Source organism: Coregonus lavaretus, assembly GCF_964263955.1.
Source record: "Coregonus lavaretus genome assembly, contig: HAP1_SCAFFOLD_2269, whole genome shotgun sequence".
Taxonomy (NCBI): domain Eukaryota; kingdom Metazoa; phylum Chordata; class Actinopteri; order Salmoniformes; family Salmonidae; genus Coregonus; species Coregonus lavaretus.
In genome coordinates this window covers 11,144-39,047 of record NW_028159237.1, presented here as the reverse complement: position 1 = coordinate 39,047, position 27,904 = coordinate 11,144, and the positions used below count along the sequence as shown (strand labels likewise).

The following is a 27,904-nucleotide window of genomic DNA, read 5'->3' as shown; positions in this document are numbered from 1 at the left end:
AACGAGACTATAGAATATCCCCCCGACACACAGCTCACTAACGAGACTATAGAATATCCCCCCACACACAGCTCACTAACGAGACTATAGAATATCCCCCCACACACAGCTCACTAACGAGACTATAGAATATCCCCCCCACACACAGCTCACTAACGAGACTATAGAATATCCCCCCCACACACAGCTCACTAACGAGACTATAGAATATCCCCCCACACACAGCTCACTAACGAGACTATAGAATATCCCCCCCACACACAGCTCACTAACGAGACTATAGAATATCCCCCCGACACACAGCTCACTAACGAGACTATAGAATATCCCCCCACACACAGCTCACTAACGAGACTATAGAATATCCCCACACACACAGCTCACTAACGAGACTATAGAATATCCCCCCACACACAGCTCACTAACGAGACTATAGAATATCCCCCCCACACACAGCTCACTAACGAGACTATAGAATATCCCCCCACACACAGCTCGCTAACGAGACTATAGAATATCCCCCCACAGCTCACTAACGAGACTATAGAATATCCCCCCACACACAGCTCACTAACGAGACTATAGAATATCCCCCCACACACAGCTCACTAACGAGACTATAGAATATCCCCCCACACACAGCTCACTAACGAGACTATAGAATATCCCCCCACACACAGCTCACTAACGAGACTATAGAATATCCCCCCCACACACAGCTCACTAACGAGACTATAGAATATCCCCCTACACAGCTCACTAACGAGACTATAGAATATCCCCCCGACACACAGATCACTAACGAGACTATAGAATATCCCCCTGACACACAGCTCACTAACGAGACTATAGAATATCCCCCCACACACAGCTCGCTAACGAGACTATAGAATATCCCCCCACACACAGCTCACTAACGAGACTATAGAATATCCCCCCCACACACAGCTCACTAACGAGACTATAGAATATCCCCCCACACAGCTCACTAACGAGACTATAGAATATCCCCCCCACACACAGATCACTAACGAGACTATAGAATATCCCCCCCGACACACAGATCACTAACGAGACTATAGAATATCCCCCCGACACACAGATCACTAACGAGACTATAGAATATCCCCCCACACACGGCTCGCTAACGAGACTATAGAATATCCCCCCGACACACAGCTCACTAACGAGACTATAGAATATCCCCCCGACACACAGCTCACTAACGAGACTATAGAATATCCCCCCACACACAGCTCACTAACGAGACTATAGAATATCCCCCCACACAGCTCACTAACGAGACTATAGAATATCCCCCCCACACACGGCTCACTAACGAGACTATAGAATATCCCCCCGACACACAGCTCACTAACGAGACTATAGAATATCCCCCCACACAGCTCACTAACGAGACTATAGAATATCCCCCCACACACAGCTCACTTACGAGACTATAGAATATCCCCCCGACACACAGCTCACTAACGAGACTATAGAATATCCCCCCACACACAGCTCACTAACGAGACTATAGAATATCCCCCCGACACACAGCTCACTAACGAGACTATAGAATATCCCCCCGACACACAGCTCACTAACGAGACTATAGAATATCCCCCCCACACACAGCTCACTAACGAGACTATAGAATATCCCCCCCACACACAGCTCACTAACGAGACTATAGAATATCCCCCCGACACACAGCTCACTAACGAGACTATAGAATATCCCCCCGACACACAGCTCACTAACGAGACTATAGAATATCCCCCCACACACGGCTCGCTAACGAGACTATAGAATATCCCCCCCACACACAGCTCGCTAACAATAACTGTCTCCTCTTGCTCTTTTCTCGCTCTCTCTAGACTAAGAAGAAGGGAGCACCAGGGACCTCCGCACTGTTAAGACTGAAGAATATTCCCCAACACACAGCTCACGATGAGGTGGTCAAGGCCGTAGAACCCTTCGGAAAGATCAACAACGTCATCCAGCTCAAGCCCATACAGCAGGTATTCCATATAACCAGCCGTTAGATGTTATGTTCCTTACCCAAAACCTGAGTCCCCCCCGAAACCCCCATCTTTCTTATAGTTCAATGTCCTGATTTTTCATTTTACTCAAGGCCATACACCAGGTATTTACAAACACCAGTCTTTCCACTTGCTGATGACCCCCAGTCGCTGTGCCCCGTCATCTCTAAATGCATAGACATTTAAGTCATTTAGCAGACGCTGTTATCCAGAGCGACTTACAAATTGGTGCATTCAACTTACACACAACTAATCATCCACAAATACATCTCTAAATGCATAGACGCCACAAACACATCTCTAAATGCCTAGACGCCACAAATACATCTCTAAATGCATAGACGCCACAAATACATCTCTAAATGCATAGACGCCACAAATACATCTCTAAATGCATAGACGCCACAAATACATCTCTAAATGCATAGACGCCACAAATACATCTCTAAATGCATAGACGCCACAAATACATCTAAATGCATAGACGCCACAAATACATCTCTAAATGCATAGACGCCACAAATACATCTATTTTCCTTTTTCTCCCCCCCACTCCTTCTCTTCATCGCACTTCATTATTTTTTGTCTTAATAAATGTAGCTCTTTCTCCGTTTGTCCTCCCTCCATCCCCCTCTCTCCAGGCGTCAGTGTTGTTTGAGAGGGAGGAGGATGCTAAGAAGCTGGCTAGCTGTACGAGCCTGACCATCAAAGGCCAGACCATCACCATACTGATGGAGAAAGATGCTCTGCTGGAGGACTCAAAGGAACTGAACCAAACCAAGAAGTCTACTGCTGAAAAGTAAGAACATCAGCAACTCATTTCTTTATTTAATTAACTCTATATTACAGCATGATATAATTAGTTAAAAGTTGCACTGTGCAGAAATCACTCCACCATTTTCCTGGTTGCTAAAATTCATAGTTGGCCTAATTTTCAGTTTGTGACAGAAATAAGCTAGTGTAGGTGTAGAGAATCATTGTACCATCTAAACCGCTGTGAGATATATTTTCCATAAACAAACATGTTGTTTCAGCTGTTTTGAAGCTGGTGTACAAAACCAAAAGTAAAAGACAACAAAACTTAACGGGAAGCACAGAAATAGAACACACAGAAATAGAACACACAGAAATAGAACACATCTACCGCTTCTTAAACTTTGAAATTACATATTGCCACTAACTATATACAGTATGATATAATTAGTTAGCTCAAGTATATACAGTAGGATATAATTAGTTAGCTCTAGTATTTACAGTAGGATATAATTAGTTAGCTCTAGTATATACAGTAGGATATAATTAGTTAGCTCTAGTATATACAGTAGGATATAATTAGTTAGCTCTAGTATATACAGTAGCATATAATTAGTTAGCTCTAGTATATACAGTAGGATATAATTAGTTAGCTCTAGTATATACAGTAGGATATAATTAGTTAGCTCTAGTATATACAGTAGCATATAATTAGTTAGCTCTAGTATATACAGTAGGATATAATTAGTTAGCTCTAGTATATACAGTAGGATATAATTAGTTAGCTCTAGTATTTACAGTAGCATATAATTAGTTAGCTCTAGTATTTACAGTAGCATATAATTAGTTAGCTCTAGTATATACAGTAGGATATAATTAGTTAGCTCTAGTATTTACAGTAGCATATAATTAGTTAGCTCTAGTATATACAGTAGGATATAATTAGTTAGCTCTAGTATATACAGTAGGATATAATTAGTTAGCTCTAGTATTTACAGTAGAATATAATTAGTTAGCTCAAGTATATACAGTAGGATAATATTAGTTAGCTCTAGTATTTACAGTAGGATATAATTAGTTAGCTCTAGTATTTACAGTAGAATATAATTAGTTAGCTCAAGTATATACAGTAGGATATAATTAGTTAGCTCTAGTATTTACAGTAGAATATAATTAGTTAACTCAAGTATATACAGTAGGATATAATTAGTTAGCTCAAGTATTTACAGTAGGATATAATTAGTTAGCTCAAGTATATACAGTAGGATATAATTAGTTAGCGCAATTATTTACAGTAGGATATAATTAGTTAGCTCTAGTATTTACAGTAGCATATAATTAGTTAGCTCAAGTATATACAGTAGGATATAATTAGTTAGCTCTAGTATATACAATAGGATATAATTAGTTAGCTCTAGTATTTACAGTAGGATATAATTAGTTAGCTCTAGTATTTACAGTAGCATATAATTAGTTAGCTCTAGTATATACAGTAGGATATAATTAGTTGACATATAATATAATATGCCATTTAGCAGACGCTAAACATATACAGTATGATATAATTAGTTAACTCATACAGTGTATAATTAGTTAACTAGTATATTTTTGTGTCAAGAACTGCAACGCTGCTGGGTTTTTCACGCGTGTATCAAGAATGGTCCACCACCCAAAGGACATCCAACCACCTTGACACAACTGTGGGAAGCATTGGAGCCAACATGGGTCAGCATCCCATGTTTAGGAAGGTGTTCCTAATGTTTGGTATACTCAGTGTATATACAGTATGATATAACTAGTTAAAGTGCAATTTCACCCTAGGGGAATCTGGGCTTGTTATCATCATGTCTCGAGGCATTTCTAGGACAGTGAGATGTGTTTCACATGTAATTGCCCAGGAGGAAGGCAGGTCTGGGATTGGCACGCTGAAGGATACACCCTATGACGGCTTCCGGTGTATTGATTGGTGGTGGTGGGGGAGCTCTAGAAATAAATGTAGTCCTGCTTTTGTGGCATTTCGCAAAGGCTTTGTGATACTGATCACACTAAACGTTTTTGTGGGTGTAGATATGGTTGTCCTTGTTCGATTTAGCCATCGTGCGTCTTCCAGCGATGTTCCTATCTGCAGATTCATTGCTAAATATACAAGCAGACAAAACATTTTCCAGTGTCTGAAAGACTACAGCTTGTGTTGGCCGGTGCTTGGTGCTCTGGCCCCCGTCCCTCCGCCAAGGCGGGCTTTTTTTAATGAAAAGGAGGTGGACTCTAACAACACAATCCTTTGGGGAAAAACTGAAAGAACTGACCAGACCACAATGGCTTCAAGTGATTCCACTCATCAACACAAATTCGACCATGGAGCATTTAAAAAAAAAAATAATGTTCTATTAGCTACACGGTGACATTCAACCAATACATGTTTCAACCGGGAATATAGCGAAGAGGATTGGAAAAACAAAGAGTTGGATTTAGCTAACGTTAGAAGATCAGCGACAGCCGATGCACCAAGAGGGCAGATGACAAATACGGTGCCTAGCTAAGTAAGTTATTTTTCCTGCAAGCCACCTAGCTAGCTAGCTAACTTTAGTTTATCTACTGAAAACCATATTGTGTATTGCTGGTTAACATACTACTATGTTACGGTGGGGGGAAATGTAATTATGTTTCTGTTTGGTAACGTAGGTAGCGAAGTTAGCTTAACAACTACCGGTAGCCATATCTATAACTAAAAATAGAAAAGGTTTTACAATCAGATCTTTTGTATCGTAGATATGGCTACTAAACACCAAGCTACAACATTACAACAAGCCAACTAAAGCTAGGTTAACCAGCAAACATTAGCACGACTGGAATTGGGTAGCTAGTTAGCCTGGCGCCTGCTAAATGTGTTATGCGCCAAGCCTCGCGTTTGTAACATCGGCAACTTAATAATTTTACTAGCTAGCTATGTAACGTAATTGACGAGTTGACATTGAAATGCATCCACGGTAATAATCATTACCAATCGCACAAAATGATAGGATTCCAAACAGTATTGTATATCCAGTAAGCTAGCTAATTTTACTAGCAAACAGTGAGGAGAAACAATAATACCATTTATTGTTGTGAATATCTTAAACTGAAGCTGGCTTTACTATAAAAAAAATATTTGCCTAAGCATGCCAGCCATGTCTGTCTGCCTAGGTACATTTGTACGGTCTGGTCACTGCAAAAGATGAGTTATGCCACATTTTTATTAGGCCAGATATTGGTGATAAATGTTATCTATGTGCCTGCACATGCATGGTCAAGTAGTCTACCCTAATATTGATGTTATGCTGGCACATTAAACTGTCATTCAAACTACAACAGTAATGTTTATTTATTTGTGTCTTACAGACAATACCATGGTGCCTGGCCTTCCTCTTGGAGTGGATTCTAGATGCAGAAACAGAATTCCTTTGCCTGCGCGTCATTGTAGCAGAACTGTATCCCATGAACTGTATATCTTCTCGCGGGATTAGACATTATGCTGGATTTCAAGCAGACGAGGAGCTGAATGGCAGTTTGATCATGACAACACTACCATAGCTTTACAAGTATTCCCTGAACTTTACTCACACTGATCAATACTGTATGTTTCTTTGTGAATGGCAATTTCATCATGACCACCAGTTTTTTTTCTTAGTTACAGATTGTTACATTTGTTAATGTGATTTAACCAAATAATGTTGATATCCATTGCTGGAAGTTACAGGATAGGTACTGTTTGGTGTAGCACGGAGAATTTTCGACCAACCTTAGTCCTCGATTCGGGGAAACAGGAGTCTCATAAGGGGATCAGTTTGAATTTAGAAAATGCTCCGTTATTTAAAAAAAAAAAATGTTTGCGCCATGAAGTAATCCAACAATGTTTACACTGCCATCTTGTCTATATCAAGATAGGTCTCTGTCATCATGACGTGGACACCCACCTGTCTCCATCAATGAGAGAAGAATTGAAATAGACAAGATGTCGGCAAATCTTTGGGTAAATCACATCTGGTGTAACAACCTGTAGCTACAGTTCTCCGCACCAGAGATGCACTCAGACACACTGAACTGTACATAAATGTTGTGTTACTTTCACCATAACGTTCTTGGTTGCTGGAAAAAAATGACATCCATTATGTTACGGGTCAAATTGACCCGCACAGTTTTAACACACTCAAGACAGTCAAAGAATTAAGTAAAAACAGAAACAACTTTATTTTGTCTTATCAGACATTTCAGAAAGAAGAAATACAATACTTTTTATTTTTTTTAAACAATATTTAAGAACTATTTGTTAAACATATTTCCTTTCTCACAAACAAGATTTTTCAGTTTCCCCAAGTAGGTTTTTTCCCCCCCTATTGGTCCATATTATCCCTTCAGTCTTTCTCTCTACATGTTGAACACAATGTGTGTGTGTGCTTTCTGCAGATGTATTTATTGCATTCTACACAAGTGGTGCTTGTTTTACTGTCTTGTCGAGGGGGGCAGAGCTGGCATCTTTTCCGTTTCTTGCCACTGCCTGTATCCACTGGATCCATTTCTGGTTGATTGGAGGCATGTGTTGATGGTCCAGCTTGAATTTTCTGGACGGCAGATGCAGCTGCTGTCGACCGAGGAGGCCGGACTCTCCTCTGGATCTTGGGAGTGATGAGAGCTTTGCCGAGCTCCTCTAGGAAAAGCCGGCGTCGGTACAATTTGCCACCATTCCATTGCTGGTTGATTTCAGTCCACAGGACATAGGCATTGTAAGCAGACATATCCACAATGTTGTAGAAAATCACCAAAGGCCAGCGGGCAGTCATGCGCTGACAACTATATGTTGCTGTGACTTTATCCAAATTGTCAACTCCTCCTTTGGTGGAATTGTAGTCCAGTATTATTTGTGGCTTGATGTCCTCTCTTGCACTCAGCGATGCATCTTTGTGCATTGTGCTCATTACAAGAACATTCTTGTTCTTCTTTGGGCAGTATGAAACAACAGTTGCATTTTCAGAGAAAGCAAATTTAGAGGAATGCACAGTTCTGCCCTGCATTTTCAGAAGCTCACTGGGAAGTTCAGGTTTGTTTTTTCTGATTGTTCCAACCATGGTCAGCTTTCTCTTCTGTAGTTCAACACCAAGGCGGTAGGATGTGAAGAAGTTGTCACACGTGATGTTATGACCTTGCAGCCCTTCACTCATGTCCAGCACCACCCGCATCCCCTGGTTTTTCTCAGGCACTCCGCCGGGTGGCTTCCCAGTGTAAACTTGCATATTCCATGCATAGCTTGATGTGGCATCACATGCTGCCCATATTTTGATGCCACATTTTGCAGGCTTGTTTGGCATATACTGTCTGAAGGGACAACGTCCTCTGAATGGAACAAGGCGTTCATCAACTGTAACATGAGGACTGGGATTGTACAGTAACGGTAGAATTTCCACCCATTTATCCCATACATCTCTGATTGCAGCTAGTTTGTCTCTTTCACGTCGACCCGGTCTGGTATCACGGTTATCAAAGCGAATCACCCGAGAAATTGTGGAATTCTTGTAGAGACATTGTTGCCCGAAATATTGGCCTTCCATTCTCTTCATTCCACAGGCTGGCCGTTGCTTCTCCGTTTGACCGGTAGACTCCAGCTAATATGAGCAATCCAATGTATGCATGCAAGTCAATCCGATCCAGTGGCTTCCAGTTCTCTTGAAACACACGGCTCCCCTCCAAGTTGGTCATGTCCAGAACAATCTTCTCTATTGCTTGGGGTAAAAAGAGCTCAAAAGCTGATTGTATGTCATGGACTCGAGTGACAGCAAATCGTGTAGGTCCTGGAACCATTTTTATTACATTGGAAGCTGAGAGTCTACCTTGACCTCGTTGTGGTGACGGTGACCATTCAATATGACCATCTTTAGACTTCCATGTCTTCTCTTCTCTTGATGATGCTTGTTGCATGCTCTGTCTCTCATCTGATGTAGGGGATGGTACGGCAGACTCCTCCTCTGAATCCTCTTCAATGAAGACAAAATCTGGATCATCAACAGCATTGTCCTCTATCTCTGAAATATCCTCTGTCTCTGAAACCTCTTCTTCTTTTTCACTGTCACAGTCCAGAATTTGTGATAAGACTTCATTGATTGAAAATCTTTTGGAGCTCATTTTTGAGTGTCTGTGTCAGGGACCTGCTGCTCTCACACTGAGGAGAAGCTTGGGAAAGCCCTTTTTAACCCAAACACAATTCTAAAAGTGCAACCAGGACCAGTCAAAACAAAATAAATCAAAGACACTTTTTTGTTTTGCACCTGTGCAAATATATATACACATGAAAGCCTCCGGGTCAAAATGACCCACAACATCATGTTTGTATACAAAATGTACACAGACATTCCACAACACATCAGTGTGTCCACATTTTGCAGTTAGGTTCATGACCCTAAATGAGGAAAAGTCATGTAATTTCATGGCGAAAAAGAGTGGTTAACTAGTATTTTAGACAACGCAAAAGTGGAAACGGGTCAAATTGACCCACAACATAATAGGAGGGTTAAATATTGTACAAACATTATTTTAATATCTAGCATATGTTTGATGCTACAGCTTATGTAAATATATTCTGAGTCCATAAAGGCAAGACATTTTGAAGATGGAAAATATCCATATTTATTTGATCTATGGTCGTTCTACATCAGGGCTCTCCAACCCTGTTCCTGAAGAGCTACCGTCAGGATTTCACTACAACCTTGATCTAGCACACCTGATTCCAATAATTAGCTGGTTGATAAGCTGAACCAGGTTAGAGTTGGAGTTAAAACCTACAGGAGGGTATCTCTCCAGGAACAGGGTTGGAGTTAAAACCTACAGGAGGGTAGCTCTCCAGGAACAGGGTTGGAGTTAAAACCTACAGGAGGGTAGCTCTCCAGGAACAGGGTTGGAGTTAAAACCTACAGGAGGGTATCTCTCCAGGAACAGGGTTGGAGTTAAAACCTACAGGAGGGTATCTCTCCAGGAACAGGGTTGGAGTTAAAACCTACAGGAGGGTATCTCTCCAGGAACAGGGTTGGAGTTAAAACCTACAGGAGGGTTGGAGTTAAAACCTACAGGAGGGTATCTCTCCAGGAACAGGGTTGGAGTTAAAACCTACAGGAGGGTATCTCTCCAGGAACAGGGTTGGAGTTAAAACCTACAGGAGGGTATCTCTCCAGGAACAGGGTTGGAGTTAAAACCTCCAGGAGGGTAGCTCTCCAGGAACAGGGTTGGAGTTAAAACCTACAGGAGGGTATCTCTCCAGGAACAGGGTTGGAGTTAAAACCTACAGGAGGGTATCTCTCCAGGAACAGGGTTGGAGTTAAAACCTACAGGAGGGTATCTCTCCAGGAACAGGGTTGGAGACCCCTGTTCTACATGGTCTTATGCTGATCCACACTGGCTGCGTTTACACAGGCAGCCCAATTCTGATCTTTTCCCCCCACTAATTGGTCTTAATCACATCAGCTCTTATTGGTCAAAATACCAATTTAGTAGGGGGGGGGGGGGGGGGAAGAATTGGGATGCCTGTGTTAAAGCAGCCATAGTCCTTTATCTGGCTTCGGGACACTGGTGTTGGCGTGGTGGGCAGGGGAAGCGGAGACTCTTTGTGCTTATGGCCTTGTCCTGTCTGCGGTGAACGGCCAGCTGGATAAGACTGCTGCAGGAAGTGGTGTGGGGCGTCAACCACCAACTGTTTGGTCCTCTTGCAGAAGGTCTCCTGGAAATACATGGTTGTGGTGTTACCATTTATGGAAGGGACGTAGGGGCAACACGCCTTTGTTGAAGACAGTTCTTACACAGTATGAATTGTTGTGTATGGGAAATTGAGAAATGGCACCTCAATCGCTCTTTCACATTTTTTTTTTTTTTTTTTTTTTTACATTTGAGTCATTTAGCGGACGCTCTTATCCAGAGCGACTTAGTGAGTGCATACATTTAAATACCGGAAAAGGGAGCCGCTCAACTCAATCGTAAATCGTGCCTAAAATACCAGTAGACCTTTTTAAAGGGCTGAAGAGGTGCAGTTACCACAAGTAAGCAGTAGGCTAGCAGAACAGAGAAAGGCTATGGCCGAGCTAGGCTAACGTTACATATGGGCGTTCAACCTGGACATTTAATTTGATTAATTAATCTTTTTTTTTTTTTTAAGTAGCCTAGTAACGTTATGCATCGACAGTTGCACATTAAAATTAATTTGTCGACGTACATTACAATGCCAATATTTTAGTCATGGTTTAGAACAAGTTAATATTTTTAAATCGCCAAAATAAAAACAATTGAAGCTAAAACCATTCATGCATGCTGTCATCTCGTTTGAAATATAGCTGTTTTTAAAACATCTGGTAGCGAGCTAGTTAGACAAGCCACAAAAAAAAAAATCCTGGTAAACTACCGGAATTTGAAACAAAAAACATGTGAAATAAACTGTGACCCCATTCAGCTCCTCAGGAGTTATCTGCTTGAAGCATAATGTCTAATCCCGCCAAAACCGAAACGTGCACACCTTTGAGTTTGGGAAACACTGGTTTAGACAGTACATGTATTACCTTCACCTTTGAGTTTGGGAAACACTGGTTTAGACAGTACATGTATTACCTTCACCTTTGAGTTTGGGAAACACTGGTTTAGACAGTACATGTATTACCTTCACCTTTGAGTTTGGGAAACACTGGTTTAGACAGTACATGTATTACCTTCACCTTTGAGTTTGGGAAACACTGGTTTAGACAGTACATGTATTACCTTCACCTTTGAGTTTGGGAAACACTGGTTTAGACAGTACATGTATTACCTTCACCTTTGAGTTTGGGAAACACTGGTTTAGACAGTACATGTATTACCTTCACCTTAGAGTTTGGGAAACACTGGTTTAGACAGTACATGTATTACCTTCACCTTAGAGTTTGGGAAACACTGGTTTAGACAGTACATGTATTACCTTCACCTTTGAGTTTGGGAAACACTGGTTTAGACAGTACATGTATTACCTTCACCTTTGAGTTTGGGAAACACTGGTTTAGACAGTACATGTATTACCTTCACCTTTGAGTTTGGGAAACACTGGTTTAGACAGTACATGTATTACCTTCACCTTTGAGTTTGGGAAACACTGGTTTAGACAGTACATGTATTACCTTCACCTTTGAGTTTGGGAAACACTGGTTTAGACAGTACATGTATTACCTTCACCTTTGAGTTTGGGAAACACTGGTTTAGACAGTACATGTATTACCTTCACCTTTGAGTTTGGGAAACACTGGTTTAGACAGTACATGTATTACCTTCACCTTTGAGTTTGGGAAACACTGGTTTAGACAGTACATGTATTACCTTCACCTTTTGCAGAGCTAGGGATTAGAAGAGCATGTTGGTGGAATCAGATTCTGTACAACAAAATACACAATTTACCCACCCCACTAATTGTATAGATCTCTATTAGACTGGTTAGTTTACCATACATGGACATTTCAATATTGTCAGTTTGCTGTCAGCTAGCGTCACTAAATTGGCAGTAAGATTACTATCCAGCTGAGAACCAACTCACCAACCATAGACGATTTATGCACATTCATCATTGCTAATGTTACCAACACAGAGTGAGTTAGCTATATTGACAATTTGATTTTTTAGTAACGGAGTGTTTTCCAGACAAGGGTGGAGTAGCGGTAGGTAGTTTTGTGGTTAAGAGCGTTGTGCCAGTAACCGAAAGGTCGCTGGTTCTAATCCCCGAGCCGACTAGGTTGAAAAATATGTCGATGTGCCCTTGAGCAAGGCACTTAAATAATAATAATAATAATAAGCCATTTAGCAGACGCTTTTATCCAAAGCGACTTACAGTCATGCGTGCATACATTTTTGTGTATGGGTGGTCCCGGGGATCGAACCCACTACCTTGGCGTTACAAGCGCTGTGCTCTACCAGCTGAGCTACAGAGGACCACTTAACCCTAATTTCTCCTAATTGCTCCTGTAAATCGCTCTAGATAAGAGCGTCTGCTAAATGACTAAAAACGTAAAAATGAGTAGATTGCTAGCCGATTTGCACTACACTTATTTGCTAACATTAGCTAGCTTACGTTAGCTAAAGTCAATCAAAGATAGAACGAACAAACATGTTTACCCTGCTGAAGGTAGTTACCAATCTAGCAGTGACTCGTGTGATGGCATGCATTGATTGACAGTGTGTATACCAAAAAAAGATGGCTATATGATTTGTCTCGTATCGGATCACTTCTCAGCTGTCGTCGAAATGGATTCCCCATCAGCCCAGCCTGAAAATCTGATAGTCTTTGGTCACCATAAAGCGCATCATTCTTGATGGGGTAAATCTCTGGTAGGTAGAACGGTTAAAGATAACTCATTTTCGCTCTTGTTTGTAATTAGCACAGGCATGATGACAAACGTAAGTGGAAAAACATTGTCCCCCCCCCAAAAAAAAAGTATTGCTTACAGAAGTTGTTAGATTGCTGTGTGGTGTTCGTCCAAGTTGTGAGCATGCCCCATCTACAATGTATCCCGACCCCTTCAAGAATGATCAATGGAAACTGGATGCACCTTCTTCTTCGATTATGTTTAACGGCGGGTTGGCATCCAATTTTGTTGCATTACCGCCACCAGTGGACTGGAGTACAACTCCCTTATATATTCGCTTGAAAAATAAAATAAATACCCTACCATCTAACACTACACTCACAAATTCAAAAAATATTATTAATAATTAACACCACACTACTCCGCTATTTAAATATATTAATTCCTACCTCATGCCCTCAACCTGAAATGATGGAACATCACCACTTAACACTCCCTGTAACTCTTCTGATGTCAAGTCTCGCACACCCAAATACCTCTGCAGCTGCCACCGCAACCTCAATTTTCTTCGACTTACGTTCTATCCCTGCAGTACAATTAATAACCATTGGTATAAATGCTAAAAACCCAATCTTACTACTCACACCACTCCTCCTCCTTGACCCATCTTCCTCTACTTTCTTCCCTGCCTCAGCATATGACAACTTCTGCACTACTCTAACCCTGGAAACCTCAACCTGCCTCTCTGGCACGGGACATTTCTGATCCCCAAGCCCCATGGGCACCCCTACAATTAGCACATACCACTACTTACTCCAATGCTACACATTCCTTTGTCTCATGCCCTTCTGCACACTTCTCACACCTTGCTGCCACATGCCCATAAGTTTGACACCTGTAACATCGTAATGTTTTTGACACATAAGCTCGTACAGGATAACGTATATCCCCGTGTAGCTCAGTTGGTAGAGCATGGCGCTTGCAACGGCAGGATTGTGGGTTCGATTCCCACGGGGGGCCAGGGGGGCCAGTATGAAAATGTATGCACTCACTAACTGTAAGTCGCTCTGGATAAGAGCGTCTGCTAAATGACTAAAATGTAAATATCCTAACTTCACTTTGTCAGGCAAAGACTCAACTTCAAAAACTCAAAAGAACAGACAATGACTCTTCTGTTTCCCCACTCTCGCCACCCTGTTTGTGTCGCACCAAATGACGAGCATCACAAACACTGGGAATCTTCCCCTTCAGTTGGTCCACTTTTACATTTACTGCTACCCCAGTCATCACTCCTTTCAATGGCTCCCCTTTCTTGAGACAGGATGCACCTGAGCTCATTTTCGAGTCTCATAGCAAAGGGTCTAAATACTTATGTAAATAAGGTAACTGTTTTTTTTATTTTTATACATTTGCAAACATTTCTGAACCTGTTTTTGCTTTGTCATTATGAGGTATTGTGTGTAGATTGATGAGGAGGGGAAAAAGCAATTGAATCCATTTTAGAATAAGGCTGTAATGTAACAAAATGTGGGAAAGTACTTTCAGAATGCACTGTACCTTAACGGGTGGTATCTGCATTCGCTAGGAATGCCAGACTTTGTGGTTCACTATGAGCAGACGAATACACAGGAAGTTGAAACTTCACGATTCTACCGGTAAAATGAAAATGTGCTAGATTGTGGTTTGGATAATTAATGTTTATGAAAAAAAAATATATGTTTATATATATATATATATACTGAATAAAAATATAAACAACATGTAAAGTGTTGGCCCCATGTTTCATGAGCTGAAAGAAAATATCCCAGAAATGTTCTTTACGCCCAAAATATTATTTCTCACAAATGTTGTGCACAATTTTGTGTACATCCCTGTTAGAGCATTTCTCCTTTGCCAAGATAGGTGGATGGATTGACAGGTGTGGCATATCAAGAAGCTGATAAAACAGCATGATCATTACACAGGTGCACCTTGTGCTGGGGACAATTAAAAGGCCACTTTTTTAAAAAAAATGTGCAGTTTTGTCACACAACACAATGCCACAGATGTTTTGAGGGAGCTTACAATTGGTCCACCAGCGCTGTTGCCAGTCATAGAGCCTCAGTTAGGGCATATCTAATCAATGGAAGATGGAGTTAAAAGTTAAAGGAGAGGGATAGGTTACCATGACCAAAAGCCAACAGGTAGGCTGCTACGTTATATTCTGAATGGAGTTGTTGTTTGTAACTGTGTAGGACGAGAAAGAAAGCCCATGCAGCCTCAATTAGCCTAGCTAGATAGCTTATTTAGCTTCTCCCGGTTTGATGCTGTCAAGACCGGTTCTGCGTAATCATATTAGATAATAAATAACCTAGCTATGGCAGCTATTAGTCTACTATAGCGCGAGTCTGCTTGGTTGGTTGCGTCTCTCCCTCCCTGTTCCCTGTGTCACTCGCTCACACTCAGTAGCCTACACACACAGCACGGCCCCTTGCTAGAGTGTTACATCTCTCTAGCTCCTCTCCTCTCCCTCCTCTCTCTCCTCTCTCTCTACCTCCTCTCCCTCCTCTCTCTCCTCTCTCTCCTCTCTCTCTACCTCCTCTCCCTCCTCCCCTCCTCTCTCTCCTCTCTCTCCTCTCTCTCTCTCTCTCTCCCTCCTCTCCCTTCTCTCTCACCTCTCTCTCTCCCTCCTCTCCTCTCTCTCTCCCTCCTCTCCCTCCTCTCCCTTCTCTCTCACCTCTCTCTCTCCCTCCTCTCCTCTCTCTCTCCCTCCTCTCCCTCCTCTCCCTTCTCTCTCTCCTCTCTCTCTCCCTTCTCTCTCACCTCTCTCTCTCCCTCCTCTCCCTTCTCTCTCACCTCTCTCTCTCCCTCCTCTCTCTCCTCCCCCTCCTCCCCCTCCTCTCTCCTCTCCCTCCTCTCTCTCTCTACCTCCTCTCCCTCGTGCTTTATCAGCTCCGGTTCATAAAGTAGATTAAAAATGGACTTTTCTGCTGTTTCCCTCACTGGGATTGGATCAGACTGGGTCTGGATCCCATCAGGTCTATATGGAGCGTGTCTAGTTGTCCTCGGGTCCGTTCAGAACGGGACTTTATATATATATTTTCATGATACCCCAGGTCCTGATGGGAAAGCCCCAGGTCCTGATGGGAAAGCCCCAGGTCCTTTTTGGACCCGTGAAGCCCTCTACTAGCCGTCTACATATGTCCCTGTTGGATACAACTAGGGCCCAGAGTTTTTCCTGTTCAGGGAACAACTCCTGGCCATTATGTTGTACTCCTACATTTAGACTGATAGACTTGGTGTGCATGTCAACGTCACTTACTTTAATTTATGCCTATTTGTGTCATTTCAGCACCAAAGCCAAGAAGAAGGCGGTCGAAGGCAAGAAGCCTGTAGCTAAAGGTGCGAACGAAAACAAGGAACCTACGGTTACCATGTCCTCTCCCGAGGAAGAGGTCGCCATGGAAACCCAGAGCAGCAACGGCGTCGTCTCGACCAACGAGATCACAGCTGAACCCAAACCAGTTCTAACTGAGGTCACACAACAGGGTAGTGGTGTCATTACAGCGGTCAATGAAACCATGATGACCGTGACCGCAACAGAACCAAGTCAAGTCAACATGGAACCTGTTGACCCGATGACAACCAACAACGGCCAAAGCCAAAACGTTGCTGTCATAGCCGCTAAACGGGATTGCAAGAATGGAGAAACCATAGCAACCGCTACCAATCACGCTGTTACCAACAATGTTGACGTTAATGATGTCATCAATCCCGTCGACTCTGACAGTGTTGCTGCTTCTGTACCAGCACAAACACCGGTAACTTCAGCCTCTGTCCCCGTAGCTCTCCCGGTGTCGGTAAAAGGTGAAGACAAACCGTTAGACTTCCCAACGGTAACTCAGGAGATCCTCAAGGCCCTGGAGGCAGCAGTGCACCAACACCGCATGGAGAGACTAGCTGAGGAACAAGGACAGAACCAGACACAGGACCAGGGAGAGGGGTGCCAGGCCAAGCCTCTATCCGACAAGAAGAGCCCCGTAGCTGGGGAGAAGGGGGAGACCAAGACCCCGGCTGGAGAACTGAACCAGGCCCCAGCTCAACCAGAGAAGAAGACCGTGACGCCAACGCAGACTCAAAAAGAGGAGAAAAATAGACCTGCGGTTTTCGACAAGAAAAAAAAGCCACAACCTGTGAAGTCACAGACAGATAAAAAGCCTCCAACCACACCAGCTAAGAAGACCACAACACAGACAGAAGGAGCAAAGAAACCACCTTCAGGCTCTGGACAACCAGAGAAGAACCAGGGGAAGTCCGAAGGCTATGGAGGAAGAGGCCGGCGCGGGGACCATTCTTCCCCAGAAAGGATAGACTCTTCCAGGCATAGAAGCAGGCGGGCGGCCTCCGAGGAAGAGCAGGGTCCTCCGACGTCGAGACACGGCAACTCCTCTAGCTCCTCTTCTGGCTCCCGCAGGAACAGCAGACGGGACGGCAGCCCCGCCAAGAAGAAGGGGAGGAGAGGGGAGGAGGGGAGGCGCAAAGTAAGAGGAGGAGGGTAGGGGGAGGAGCAGAGAGGAACAAAGTAAGAGAAGGAGGGTAGGGGGAGGAGCAGAGAGGAACAAAGTAGTAGAAGGAGGGTAGGGGGAGGAGCAGAGAGGAACAAAGTAGGAGAAGGAGGGTAGGGGGAGGAGCAGAGAGGAACAAAGTAGGAGAAGGAGGGTAGGGGGAGGAGCAGAGAGGAACAAAGTAGGAGAAGGAGGGTAGGGGGAGGAGCAGAGAGGAACAAAGTAAGAGGAGGAGGGTAGGGGGAGGAGCAGAGAGGAACAAAGTAGGAGAAGGAGAAATCAGGAGTGATGGTGGATGTATTTTTTATATTCAGATTATATCCTTAAGTGCAGGTATTGTTAAAAGTCTAAATGAGGTGTTGACATGATTTCTTTCTATTGCTGAGATGTAATGTTTCTGTTTGTCCCACAGAGCCACAGCAGTAAAACGAACCAGTCCTCTAGGAGTGAGTCTAGATATAAGGACGCTCCAGAGAGAAAGGTGAGCATAAGATTTATAAAAATACACCATTCAAATAGTAATGTACAGAGTCCAAACGACTGCAATCTGTTGTAGCAAGCTGTTGGATTTGGTTTTCATTTACGCATTGCTCTCTTACATACATCTGATTCAAACTACAGCACTTCTGTTGAACTTGGCGGAATAACGATCGATTGATTAATTCAATGGATTCACCATCCTCTCATACCACAGGGTACCGGCTACGTGGCGGATGAGTTCACGTCTGACGTCGTCCCAGGTGAAGCCAACCCCTTCGACCTGGACCAGTTCAACACGGATGAGTTTGTCACCGTGGACGAGGTGGAAGGGGACGAGGCTGACAACACCATCCCACCAGAGCCATCATCTCCATCACACAAGACCCAAGGTAGGGCCTCGGAAAGGTCGGAACGATCGTCCAAACGCAAGAGGGGTACCCCAGATACCCCAACTTCTACTAGGAAATGTAGCCGGGAGCAGGAGAAAGAGACACCTCCATCCAAAAGCACTCCCACCCCCTCCTCTTCTACCTCTACCCCCCCTGGCCAGAAGACTCCACGAAAAGACGCAGCAGCCGCCAAAATAACGCATGCGGCGAAACCTCAACCAACTGCCACCTCTGGACGCAAGACCAGGTCATCAGCCGCTTCTGCTGTTGTAGCAACCGAAGCCGCAGAAACCCAGGAAACTGTCGGCAACGATGACGCCACAGTCGAGGTGGAGGCGGAGCCTGTTCCCGTGGAGCTTCTGTCTCAGCCAATGGCCGAAGCATCCGCTGCTCAGTCGGTAGAGAAAGTAGTGGTCACAAAGGGAAGTGACACAGAGGGTGCATTACCGTCATCTGGCCACAAGGTGTCAGTGTTGGAAATTGCAGTGCCAGCGAACAAGGAAGGGGAAAGTGCTGGGTCAGAGAGCGATATGGAGACTACAGCTGAAAAACCTCCAGAGGTAGACGGGAGCGAGGAGAAGGCCCAGGCTGAAAAAGGTGCCTCAATTCTGGGTACCGAGGCTCAGAATGGAGCCTGTCCACTGGAGCTTGTTCGGACTGCTCCGTCTGCCCCAGCCAAGGAGCAAGACCTTCATAAGACCCTAGAACTACAAGAGGGGGAGACAGTGTCCGGTCACCAGGTGCCCCAATCACTTGTTGACAAAGTACCCGAAGAAGAAAATGGCGGTTTCCAGATACTCGACGAAACCGTGGATGACAGAGAAGAGTACAGCCAAGACACTCAAGAACAGTCTGGATCTCTATCTCTGGGTTACCAGGCGACTGCAGCCTCCGAATCTACGGGTTCCCAGGAGCTCCAAACTACTCTAGAGGAACGCCAAGACATATCCGAAGACGAAGAAGAATCTGCTTTCCACATACTGGACTCTGTAGAAGACACTGAAGACCGAAGAGATTCTCTACCCAGAGAGATGGATACGAAGGAAGCTCTGGACAACCATACTACTGAATCTAAGGGTACCTCAAAACCCCAAAAAGAGGGTTACAAAACGGGTAAGGGTAATATGACACTTCAAAAGAAGGATGGTAAGAAGATACCCCAAACCCATGAAAAGGTACAGACCCCCACAGTGGAGACAGAGTGGGGTACCCACAAAAAGACTAACCTTGTCACCTTGGATGAGGTGAGTGAGGAAGAGGAGAATTACCCTGACGACGCTGCCGAAGAGGAAGAGCTGATGAAGAAACAGAAACTAGTGAAGGAGAAACAGCGAGAGAGGGAACGGGAGAAGGAGAGAGGGAAGGAGAGGAGGAGGAGTAGAGAGCGGGAGAGGAGCAAGGAGAGGTGGAGGGAGAGGGAGAGGGGGAGGGAGAGGGTCGGTGCGGATACGGAAGGGTTGGTGACTCTGGACGAAATTGGAGGAGAGGGGGATGAGGGAGGAGAGGAGGGAGCGAGGGATCGGGAGAGCGGAATAACTGAGGCAGACCTTCAAGCATTGGTCACTCTGGATGAGATCGTTGGCGAGGAAGGAGGGGAGGGGCCTAGCCCGGAGGCACACCCCTTCAGCCAGGAGGACGAATCAGGAAACTCCTTCAACCCAGAGGTCAGGAAACATCTACTGCTTTCTTTTTGTCTGCTTGGATCTCGATCTATCTATCTCTCTCACTCACTCTCTCTCTCCCTCTCTCTCTCTCTCTCTCTCTCACACAAACATGCACTACATCCACATCCTTCAACCTCTCTCCTATCAGACTCTGGTCATCCTGGATGAGGCTGGAGGTGATGATGAGATGGAGGAAGAGCAGCCCCAGACGTTTCCTGAACCAGCACAGACCCAGCACACTGACAACACAGGTACAGGTGTCTGTTAGAACAGAGTGACTGTGTGTCTGTTAGAACAGAGTGACTGTGTCTGTTAGAACAGAGTGAATGTGTGTCTGTTAGAACAGAGTGACTGTGTGTCTGTTAGAACAGAGTGACTGTGTCTGTTAGAACAGAGTGAATGTGTGTCTGTTAGAACAGAGTGACTGTGTGTCTGTTAAAACAGAGTGACTGTGTCTGTTAGAACAGAGTGACTGTGTGTCTGTTAGAACAGAGTGACGGTGTGTCTGTTAGAACAGAGTGACTGTGTCTGTTAGAACAGAGTGACTGTGTCTGTTAGAACAGAGTGACTGTGTGTCTGTTAGAACAGAGTGACTGTGTGTCTGTTAGAACAGAGTGACTGTGTCTGTTAGAACAGAGTGACTGTGTCTGTTAGAACAGAGTGACTGTGTATGTTAGAACAGAGTGACTATGTGTGTCTGTTAGAACAGAGTGACTGTGTGTCTGTTAGAACAGAGTGAGTGTGTCTGTAAGAACAGAGTGACTGTGTGTCTGTTAGAACAGAGTGACTGTGTGTGTCTTAGAACAGAGTGACTGTGTGTGTCTGTTAGAACAGAGTGACTGTGTGTCTGTTAGAACAGAGTGACTGTGTGTGTCTTAGAACAGAGTGACTGTGTGTGTCTGTTAGAACAGAGTGACTGTGTGTCTGTTAGAACAGAGTGACTGTGTCTGTTAGAACAGAGTGACTGTGTGTCTGTTAGAACAGAGTGACTGTATGTCTGTTAGAACAGAGTGACTGTGTGTCTGTTAGAACAGAGTGACTGTGTGTGTGTCGGAACAGAGTGACTGTGTGTGTCGGAACAGAGTGACTGTGTCTGTTAGAACAGAGTGACTGTGTGTCTGTTAGGACAGAGTGACTGTATGTCTGTTAGAACAGAGTGACTATGTGTCTGTTAGAACAGAGTGACTGTGTGTCTGTTAGAACAGAGTGACTTTGTGTCTGTTAGAACAGAGTGACTGTGTCTGTTAGAACAGAGTGACTGTATGTTAGAACATAGTGACTATGTGTGTCTGTTAGAACAGAGTGACTGTATGTCTGTTAGAACAGAGTGAGTGTGTCTGTAAGAACAGAGTGAATGTGTGTCTGTTAGAACAGAGTGACTGTGTGTGTCTTAGAACAGAGTGACCGTGTGTGTCTGTTAGAACAGAGTGACTGTGTGTCTGTTAGAACAGAGTGACTGTCTGTTAGAACAGAGTGACTCTGTGTCTGTTAGAACAGAGTGACTGTGTGTGTCTGTTAGAACAGAGTGACTGTGTGTGTCTGTTAGAACAGAGTGACTGTGTGTCTGTTAGAACAGAGTGACTGTGTGTGTCTGTTAGAACAGAGTGACTGTGTCTGTTAGAACAGAGTGACTGTGTGTCTGTTAGAACAGAGTGACTGTGTGTCTGTTAGAACAGAGTGACTGTGTCTGTTAGAACAGAGTGACTGTGTCTGTTAGAACAGAGTGACTGTGTATGTTAGAACAGAGTGACTATGTGTGTCTGTTAGAACAGAGTGACTGTGTGTCTGTTAGAACAGAGTGAGTGTGTCTGTAAGAACAGAGTGACTGTGTGTCTGTTAGAACAGAGTGACTGTGTGTGTCTGTTAGAACAGAGTGACTGTGTGTCTGTTAGAACAGAGTGACTGTGTGTGTCTTAGAACAGAGTGACTGTGTGTGTCTGTTAGAACAGAGTGACTGTGTGTCTGTTAGAACAGAGTGACTGTGTCTGTTAGAACAGAGTGACTGTGTGTCTGTTAGAACAGAGTGACTGTATGTCTGTTAGAACAGAGTGACTGTGTGTCTGTTAGAACAGAGTGACTGTGTGTGTGTCGGAACAGAGTGACTGTGTGTGTCGGAACAGAGTGACTGTGATGGTCTGTTAGAATAGAGTGACTGTGTGTGTTTGTTAGAACAGAGTGACTGTGTGTCTGTTAGAACAGAGTGACTGTATGTCTGTTAGAGCAGAGTGACTGTGTGTCTGTTAGAACAGAGTGACTGTGTGTCTGTTAGAACAGAGTGACTGTGTGTCTGTTAGAACAGAGTGACTGTGTGTGTCGGAACAGAGTGACTGTGAGTGTCGGAACAGAGTGACTGTGATGGTCTGTTAGAATAGAGTGACTGTGTGTGTCTGTTAGAACAGAGTGACTGTGTGTCTGTTAGAACAGAGTGACTGTATGTCTGTTAGAGCAGAGTGACTGTGTGTCTGTTAGAACAGAGTGACTGTGTGTCTGTTAGAACAGAGTGACTGTGTGTGTCTTAGAACAGAGTGACTGTGTGTGTCTGTTAGAACAGAGTGACTGTGTGTCTGTTAGAACAGAGTGACTGTGTCTGTTAGAACAGAGTGACTGTGTGTATGTTAGAACAGAGTGACTGTATGTCTGTTAGAACAGAGTGACTGTGTGTCTGTTAGAACAGAGTGACTGTGTGTGTCGGAACAGAGTGACTGTGAGTGTCGGAACAGAGTGACTGTGATGGTCTGTTAGAATAGAGTGACTGTGTGTGTCTGTTAGAACAGAGTGACTGTGTGTCTGTTAGAACAGAGTGACTGTATGTCTGTTAGAGCAGAGTGACTGTGTGTCTGTTAGAACAGAGTGACTGTGTGTCTGTTAGAACAGAGTGACTGTGTGTGTCTGTTAGAACAGAGTGACTGTGTGTCTGTTAGAACAGAGTGACTGTGTCTGTAAGAACAGAGTGACTGTGTCTGTTAGACACATCTGCTCCTGTGTGTGTGTGTCTGCTCCTGTGTGTGTCTGTCTGCTCCTGTGTGTGTGTGTCTGCTCCTGTGTGTGTGTGTGTCTGCTCCTGTGTGTGTGTGTGTGTGTGTGTCTGCTCCTGTGTGTGTGTGTCTGCTCCTGTGTGTGTGTGTCTGCTCCTGTGTGTGTGTGTGTCTGCTCCTGTGTGTGTGTGTCTGCTCCTGTGTGTGTGTGTCTGCTCCTGTGTGTGTGTGTGTCTGCTCCTGTGTGTGTGTGTGTCTGCTCCTGTGTGTGTGTGTGTGTCTGCTCCTGTGTGTGTGTGTGTGTCTGCTCCTGTGTGTGTGTCTGCTCCTGTGTGTGTGTGTCTGCTCCTGTGTGTGTGTGTCTGTCTGCTCCTGTGTGTGTGTGTCTGCTCCTGTGTGTGTCTGTCTGCTCCTGTGTGTGTGTGTCTGCTCCTGTGTGTGTCTGTCTGCTCCTGTGTGTGTGTATGCTCCTGTGTGTGTGTCTGCTCCTGTGTGTGTGTGTCTGCTCCTGTGTGTGTGTATGCTCCTGTGTGTGTGTGTGTGTGTCTGCTCCTGTGTGTGTGTGTGTGTGTCTGCTCCTGTGTGTGTGTGTCTGCTCCTGTGTGTGTGTATGCTCCTGTGTGTGTGTCTGCTCCTGTGTGTGTGTGTCTGCTCCTGTGTGTGTGTATGCTCCTGTGTGTGTGTGTGTGTGTCTGCTCCTGTGTGTGTGTGTGTGTGTCTGCTCCTGTGTGTGTGTGTCTGCTCCTGTGTGTGTGTGTCTGCTCCTGTGTGTGTGTGTCTGCTCCTGTGTGTGTGTCTGCTCCTGTGTGTGTGTGTCTGCTCCTGTGTGTGTGTATGCTCCTGTGTGTGTGTGTTTCTGCTCCTGTGTGTGTGTGTCTACTCCTGTGTGTGTGTGTGTGTCTGCTCCTGTGTGTGTGTGTCTACTCCTGTGTGTGTGTGTGTGTCTGCTCCTGTGTGTGTGTGTCTACTCCTGTGTGTGTGTGTCTGCTCCTGTGTGTGTCTGTCTGCTCCTGTGTGTCTGTCTGCTCCTGTGTGTGTGTGTGTCTGCTCCTGTGTGTGTGTGTGTGTCTGCTCCTGTGTGTGTGTGTCTGCTCCTGTGTGTGTGTGTCTGCTCCTGTGTGTGTGTGTCTGCTCCTGTGTGTGTGTCTGCTCCTGTGTGTGTGTGTCTGCTCCTGTGTGTGTGTCTACTCCTGTGTGTGTGTGTGTGTCTGCTCCTGTGTGTGTGTGTCTACTCCTGTGTGTGTGTGTGTGTCTGCTCCTGTGTGTGTGTGTCTACTCCTGTGTGTGTGTGTCTGCTCCTGTGTGTGTCTGTCTGCTCCTGTGTGTGTCTGTCTGCTCCTGTGTGTCTGTCTGCTCCTGTGTGTGTCTGCTCCTGTGTGTGTGTGTGTGTCTGCTCCTGTGTGTGTCTGTCTGCTCCTGTGTGTGTCTGTCTGCTCCTGTGTGTGTGTGTGTGTCTGCTCCTGTGTGTGTGTGTCTGCTCCTGTGTGTGTCTGTCTGCTCCTGTGTGTGTGTGTCTGCTCCTGTGTGTGTGTGTCTGCTCCTGTGTGTGTGTGTCTGCTCCTGTGTGTGTGTGTCTGCTCCTGTGTGTGTGTGTCTGCTCCTGTGTGTGTGTGTGTCTGCTCCTGTGTGTCTGTCTGCTCCTGTGTGTGTGTCTGCTCCTGTGTGTGTCTGTCTGCTCCTGTGTGTGTGTGTGTCTGCTCCTGTGTGTGTGTGTGTGTCCCTGTGTGTGTGTGTGTGTCTGCTCCTGTGTGTGTGTGTCTGCTCCTGTGTGTGTGTGTCTGTCTGCTCCTGTGTGTGTGTGTGTCTGCTCCTGTGTGTGTGTGTCTGCTCCTGTGTGTGTGTGTGTGTGTGTGTCTGCTCCTGTGTGTGTGTGTCTGCTCCTGTGTGTGTCTGTCTGCTCCTGTGTGTGTGTGTGTCTGCTCCTGTGTGTGTGTGTCTGCTCCTGTGTGTGTGTGTGTGTGTGTGTGTGTCTGCTCCTGTGTGTGTGTGTCTGCTCCTGTGTGTGTGTGTCTGCTCCTGTGTGTGTGTGTGTGTCTGCTCCTGTGTGTGTGTGTCTGCTCCTGTGTGTGTGTGTCTGCTCCTGTGTGTGTCTGTCTGCTCCTGTGTGTGTGTGTGTCTGCTCCTGTGTGTGTGTGTGTCTGCTCCTGTGTGTGTGGCCATTTAGACTCACTGGAGCCAATTACACTCACTGGAGCCAATTAGACTCACTGGAGCCAATTAGACTCACTGGAGCCAATCACACTCACTGGAGCCAATTAGACTCACTGGAGCCAATCACACTCACTGGAGCCAATTACACTCACTGGAGCCAATTAGACTCACTGGAGCCAATTACACTCACTGGAGCCAATTACACTCACTGGAGCCAATCACACTCACTGGAGCCAATTACACTCACTGGAGCCAATCACACTCACTGGAGCCAATCACACTCACTGGAGCCAATTAGACTCACTGGAGCCAATCACACTCACTGGAGCCAATTACACTCACTGGAGCCAATTACACTCACTGGAGCCAATCACACTCACTGGAGCCAATTACACTCACTGGAGCCAATTACACTCACTGGAGCCAATTACACTCACTGGAGCCAATCACACTCACTGGAGCCAATTACACTCACTGGAGCCAATTACACTCACTGGAGCCAATCACACTCACTGGAGCCAATTACACTCACTGGAGCCAATTACACTCACTGGAGCCAATCACACTCACTGGAGCCAATTACACTCACTGGAGCCAATTACACTCACTGGAGCCAATCACACTCACTGGAGCCAATCACACTCACTGGAGCCAATCACACTCACTGGAGCCAATTACACTCACTGGAGCCAATTACACTCACTGGAGCCAATTACACTCACTGGAGCCAATTAGACTCACTGGAGCCAATTACACTCACTGGAGTATCTGACATAGGCTTTGAAAATAGGCTACTGTTAGTTTCTGTGTCTAGTATTCTGTGGATTATTTCACTAAAGCTCATTGAAAAATTACTTCCCTTATGTCTTTACATCTCCCCCTCTCCCTCTCCCCCCTCCCCCTTCCGTCTCCCTCTCTCCCCCCTCCCTCCCTCCCCCTCTCTCCCCCCTCCCCCCTCCCTCCCTCTCCCCCTCCCTCCCTCCCTCTCTCTCCCTCCCTCCCTCTCTCTCCCTCCCTCCCTCCATCTCTCTCCAGAAATATTACCTGAAGCGTCAGAAGCAACAAGCAGGAGGTTCTAGCCAAGGCTCCGCCTCCAAATGACCCCTGACCTCACCCTGGATCTGTCTCAAATGTGACCATTTTCCCAACATAGTGCACCACTTTGGACCAGACTCCATAGTGCTCTGGTTGAAATGGAATAGGGACACAGACCACACACCATATAATATGACAGAGATTTTAGTTTAATGGATTTGTTTGTTTGCTTTTTGGATTTGAATATCATTAAACTTCTGTTTAATTTAACCAGAGAAACTCAGTCAGCAGAGACAAGACATAATGTATGTATAAGGAGAAAATAATAAATTTGTTTTATTAAAAACACTATGTTGTCTGGTGGTCGGTCTTAAAAAGGGTGTCTGTTGGGGTGAATGGCTTGATGCAGGTTGTAGATTGGTGTATGTTGGGGTGAATGGCCTGCTAAGCGTTATTACATTTACATTTTAGTCATTTAGCAGACGCTCTTATCCAGAGCGACTTACAGTTTGTGAGTGCATACATACATTTATTTTATTTTTATTTTATTTTTTTCATACTGGCCCCCCGTGGGAAACGAACCCACAACCCTGGCGTTGCAAATGCCATGCTCTACCAACTGAGCTACATCCCTGCCGGCCATTCCCTCCCCATACCTGGACGACGCTGGGCCAATTGTGCGTCGCCCCATGGGTATCCCGGTCGTGGCCGGCTACGACAGAGCCTGGATTCGAACCAGGATCTCTAGTGGCGCAGCTAGCACTGCACTGCAGTGCCTTAGACCACTGCGCCACTCGGGAGGCCCTATAAATGTAACGAGTACTTTTGGGTGTCAGGGAAATATTTGGTGTAAAAAATACATACTTTTCTTTAGGAATGTAGTAAAGTAAAAGTAAAAGTTGTCTAAAATATAAATAGTAAAGTACAGATACCCCCCAAAAAACTACTTAAGTATTACTTTAAAGTATTTTTACTTAAGTACTTTACACCACTGGTGCACATCATAGCAAAATGTTTTGCGACGGCAAACAAATCATGATCCTCCATCACTGAAGAGGAAATCAATGAGGGGAGGAAACTATACAGAGGAGCTTTTAGAGACATCCATAACCGTTACTAGGACTGAGCACTGATGATATAGCCGCTATGATGTAACATATCTGAGCATATCAGATGTAAGGGGCTGAGGTAAAATGTAGCGTTCCATTGTTAATACCTATCCAATCCTCTCAGATTCACCGTAGCCTGGTGTCTAAGGCAGGGTTCTTCAATTCCGGTCCTGGAGGGCCGAAACACCTCTGTTTTTCATCCTCTCCTTCTAATCAGGGGCTAATTCAGACCTGGGACACCAGGTGAGTGCAATTAACTACCAGGTAGAAATAAAAAAAAACAGAAGTGTTTCGGCCCTCCAGGACCGGAATTGAAGAACCCTGGTCTAAAGGGGTAATGGGCCAGAGGTGGGTTAGGAATAGACGGGCTTGCCTTCCAGTACACTGGGTCAATCTATTAATAGCTGGAGGATTGACAACCTGCACAC

The 27,904-nt window shown here is 45.0% G+C and overlaps 1 protein-coding gene and 1 long non-coding RNA gene across 2 annotated transcripts in view; both read left to right on the top strand.

Annotated features, from left to right (window-relative positions):
• The window catches only part of LOC311123144 (uncharacterized protein), a 50,167-nt gene extending 23,459 nt beyond the window's left edge, over positions 1-26,708 (top strand). Inside the window, exons 7-13 of the mRNA XM_084197411.1 lie at positions 1,881-2,024; positions 2,687-2,844; positions 16,461-17,649; positions 18,086-18,154; positions 18,368-20,206; positions 20,355-20,457; positions 26,368-26,708. Coding sequence (XP_084053537.1) covers positions 1,881-2,024; positions 2,687-2,844; positions 16,461-17,649; positions 18,086-18,154; positions 18,368-20,206; positions 20,355-20,457; positions 26,368-26,411 — 3,546 coding nt within the window. The 3' untranslated portion in view covers positions 26,412-26,708. The remainder of the gene's footprint in view (positions 1-1,880; positions 2,025-2,686; positions 2,845-16,460; positions 17,650-18,085; positions 18,155-18,367; positions 20,207-20,354; positions 20,458-26,367) is intronic.
• On the top strand, positions 5,046-6,911 carry LOC311123145. The gene is made up of 2 exons (XR_014612566.1): positions 5,046-5,338; positions 6,177-6,911. It is a non-coding gene; the product is annotated as an uncharacterized lncRNA (long non-coding RNA).
• Positions 26,709-27,904: the final 1,196 nt, after the last annotated feature.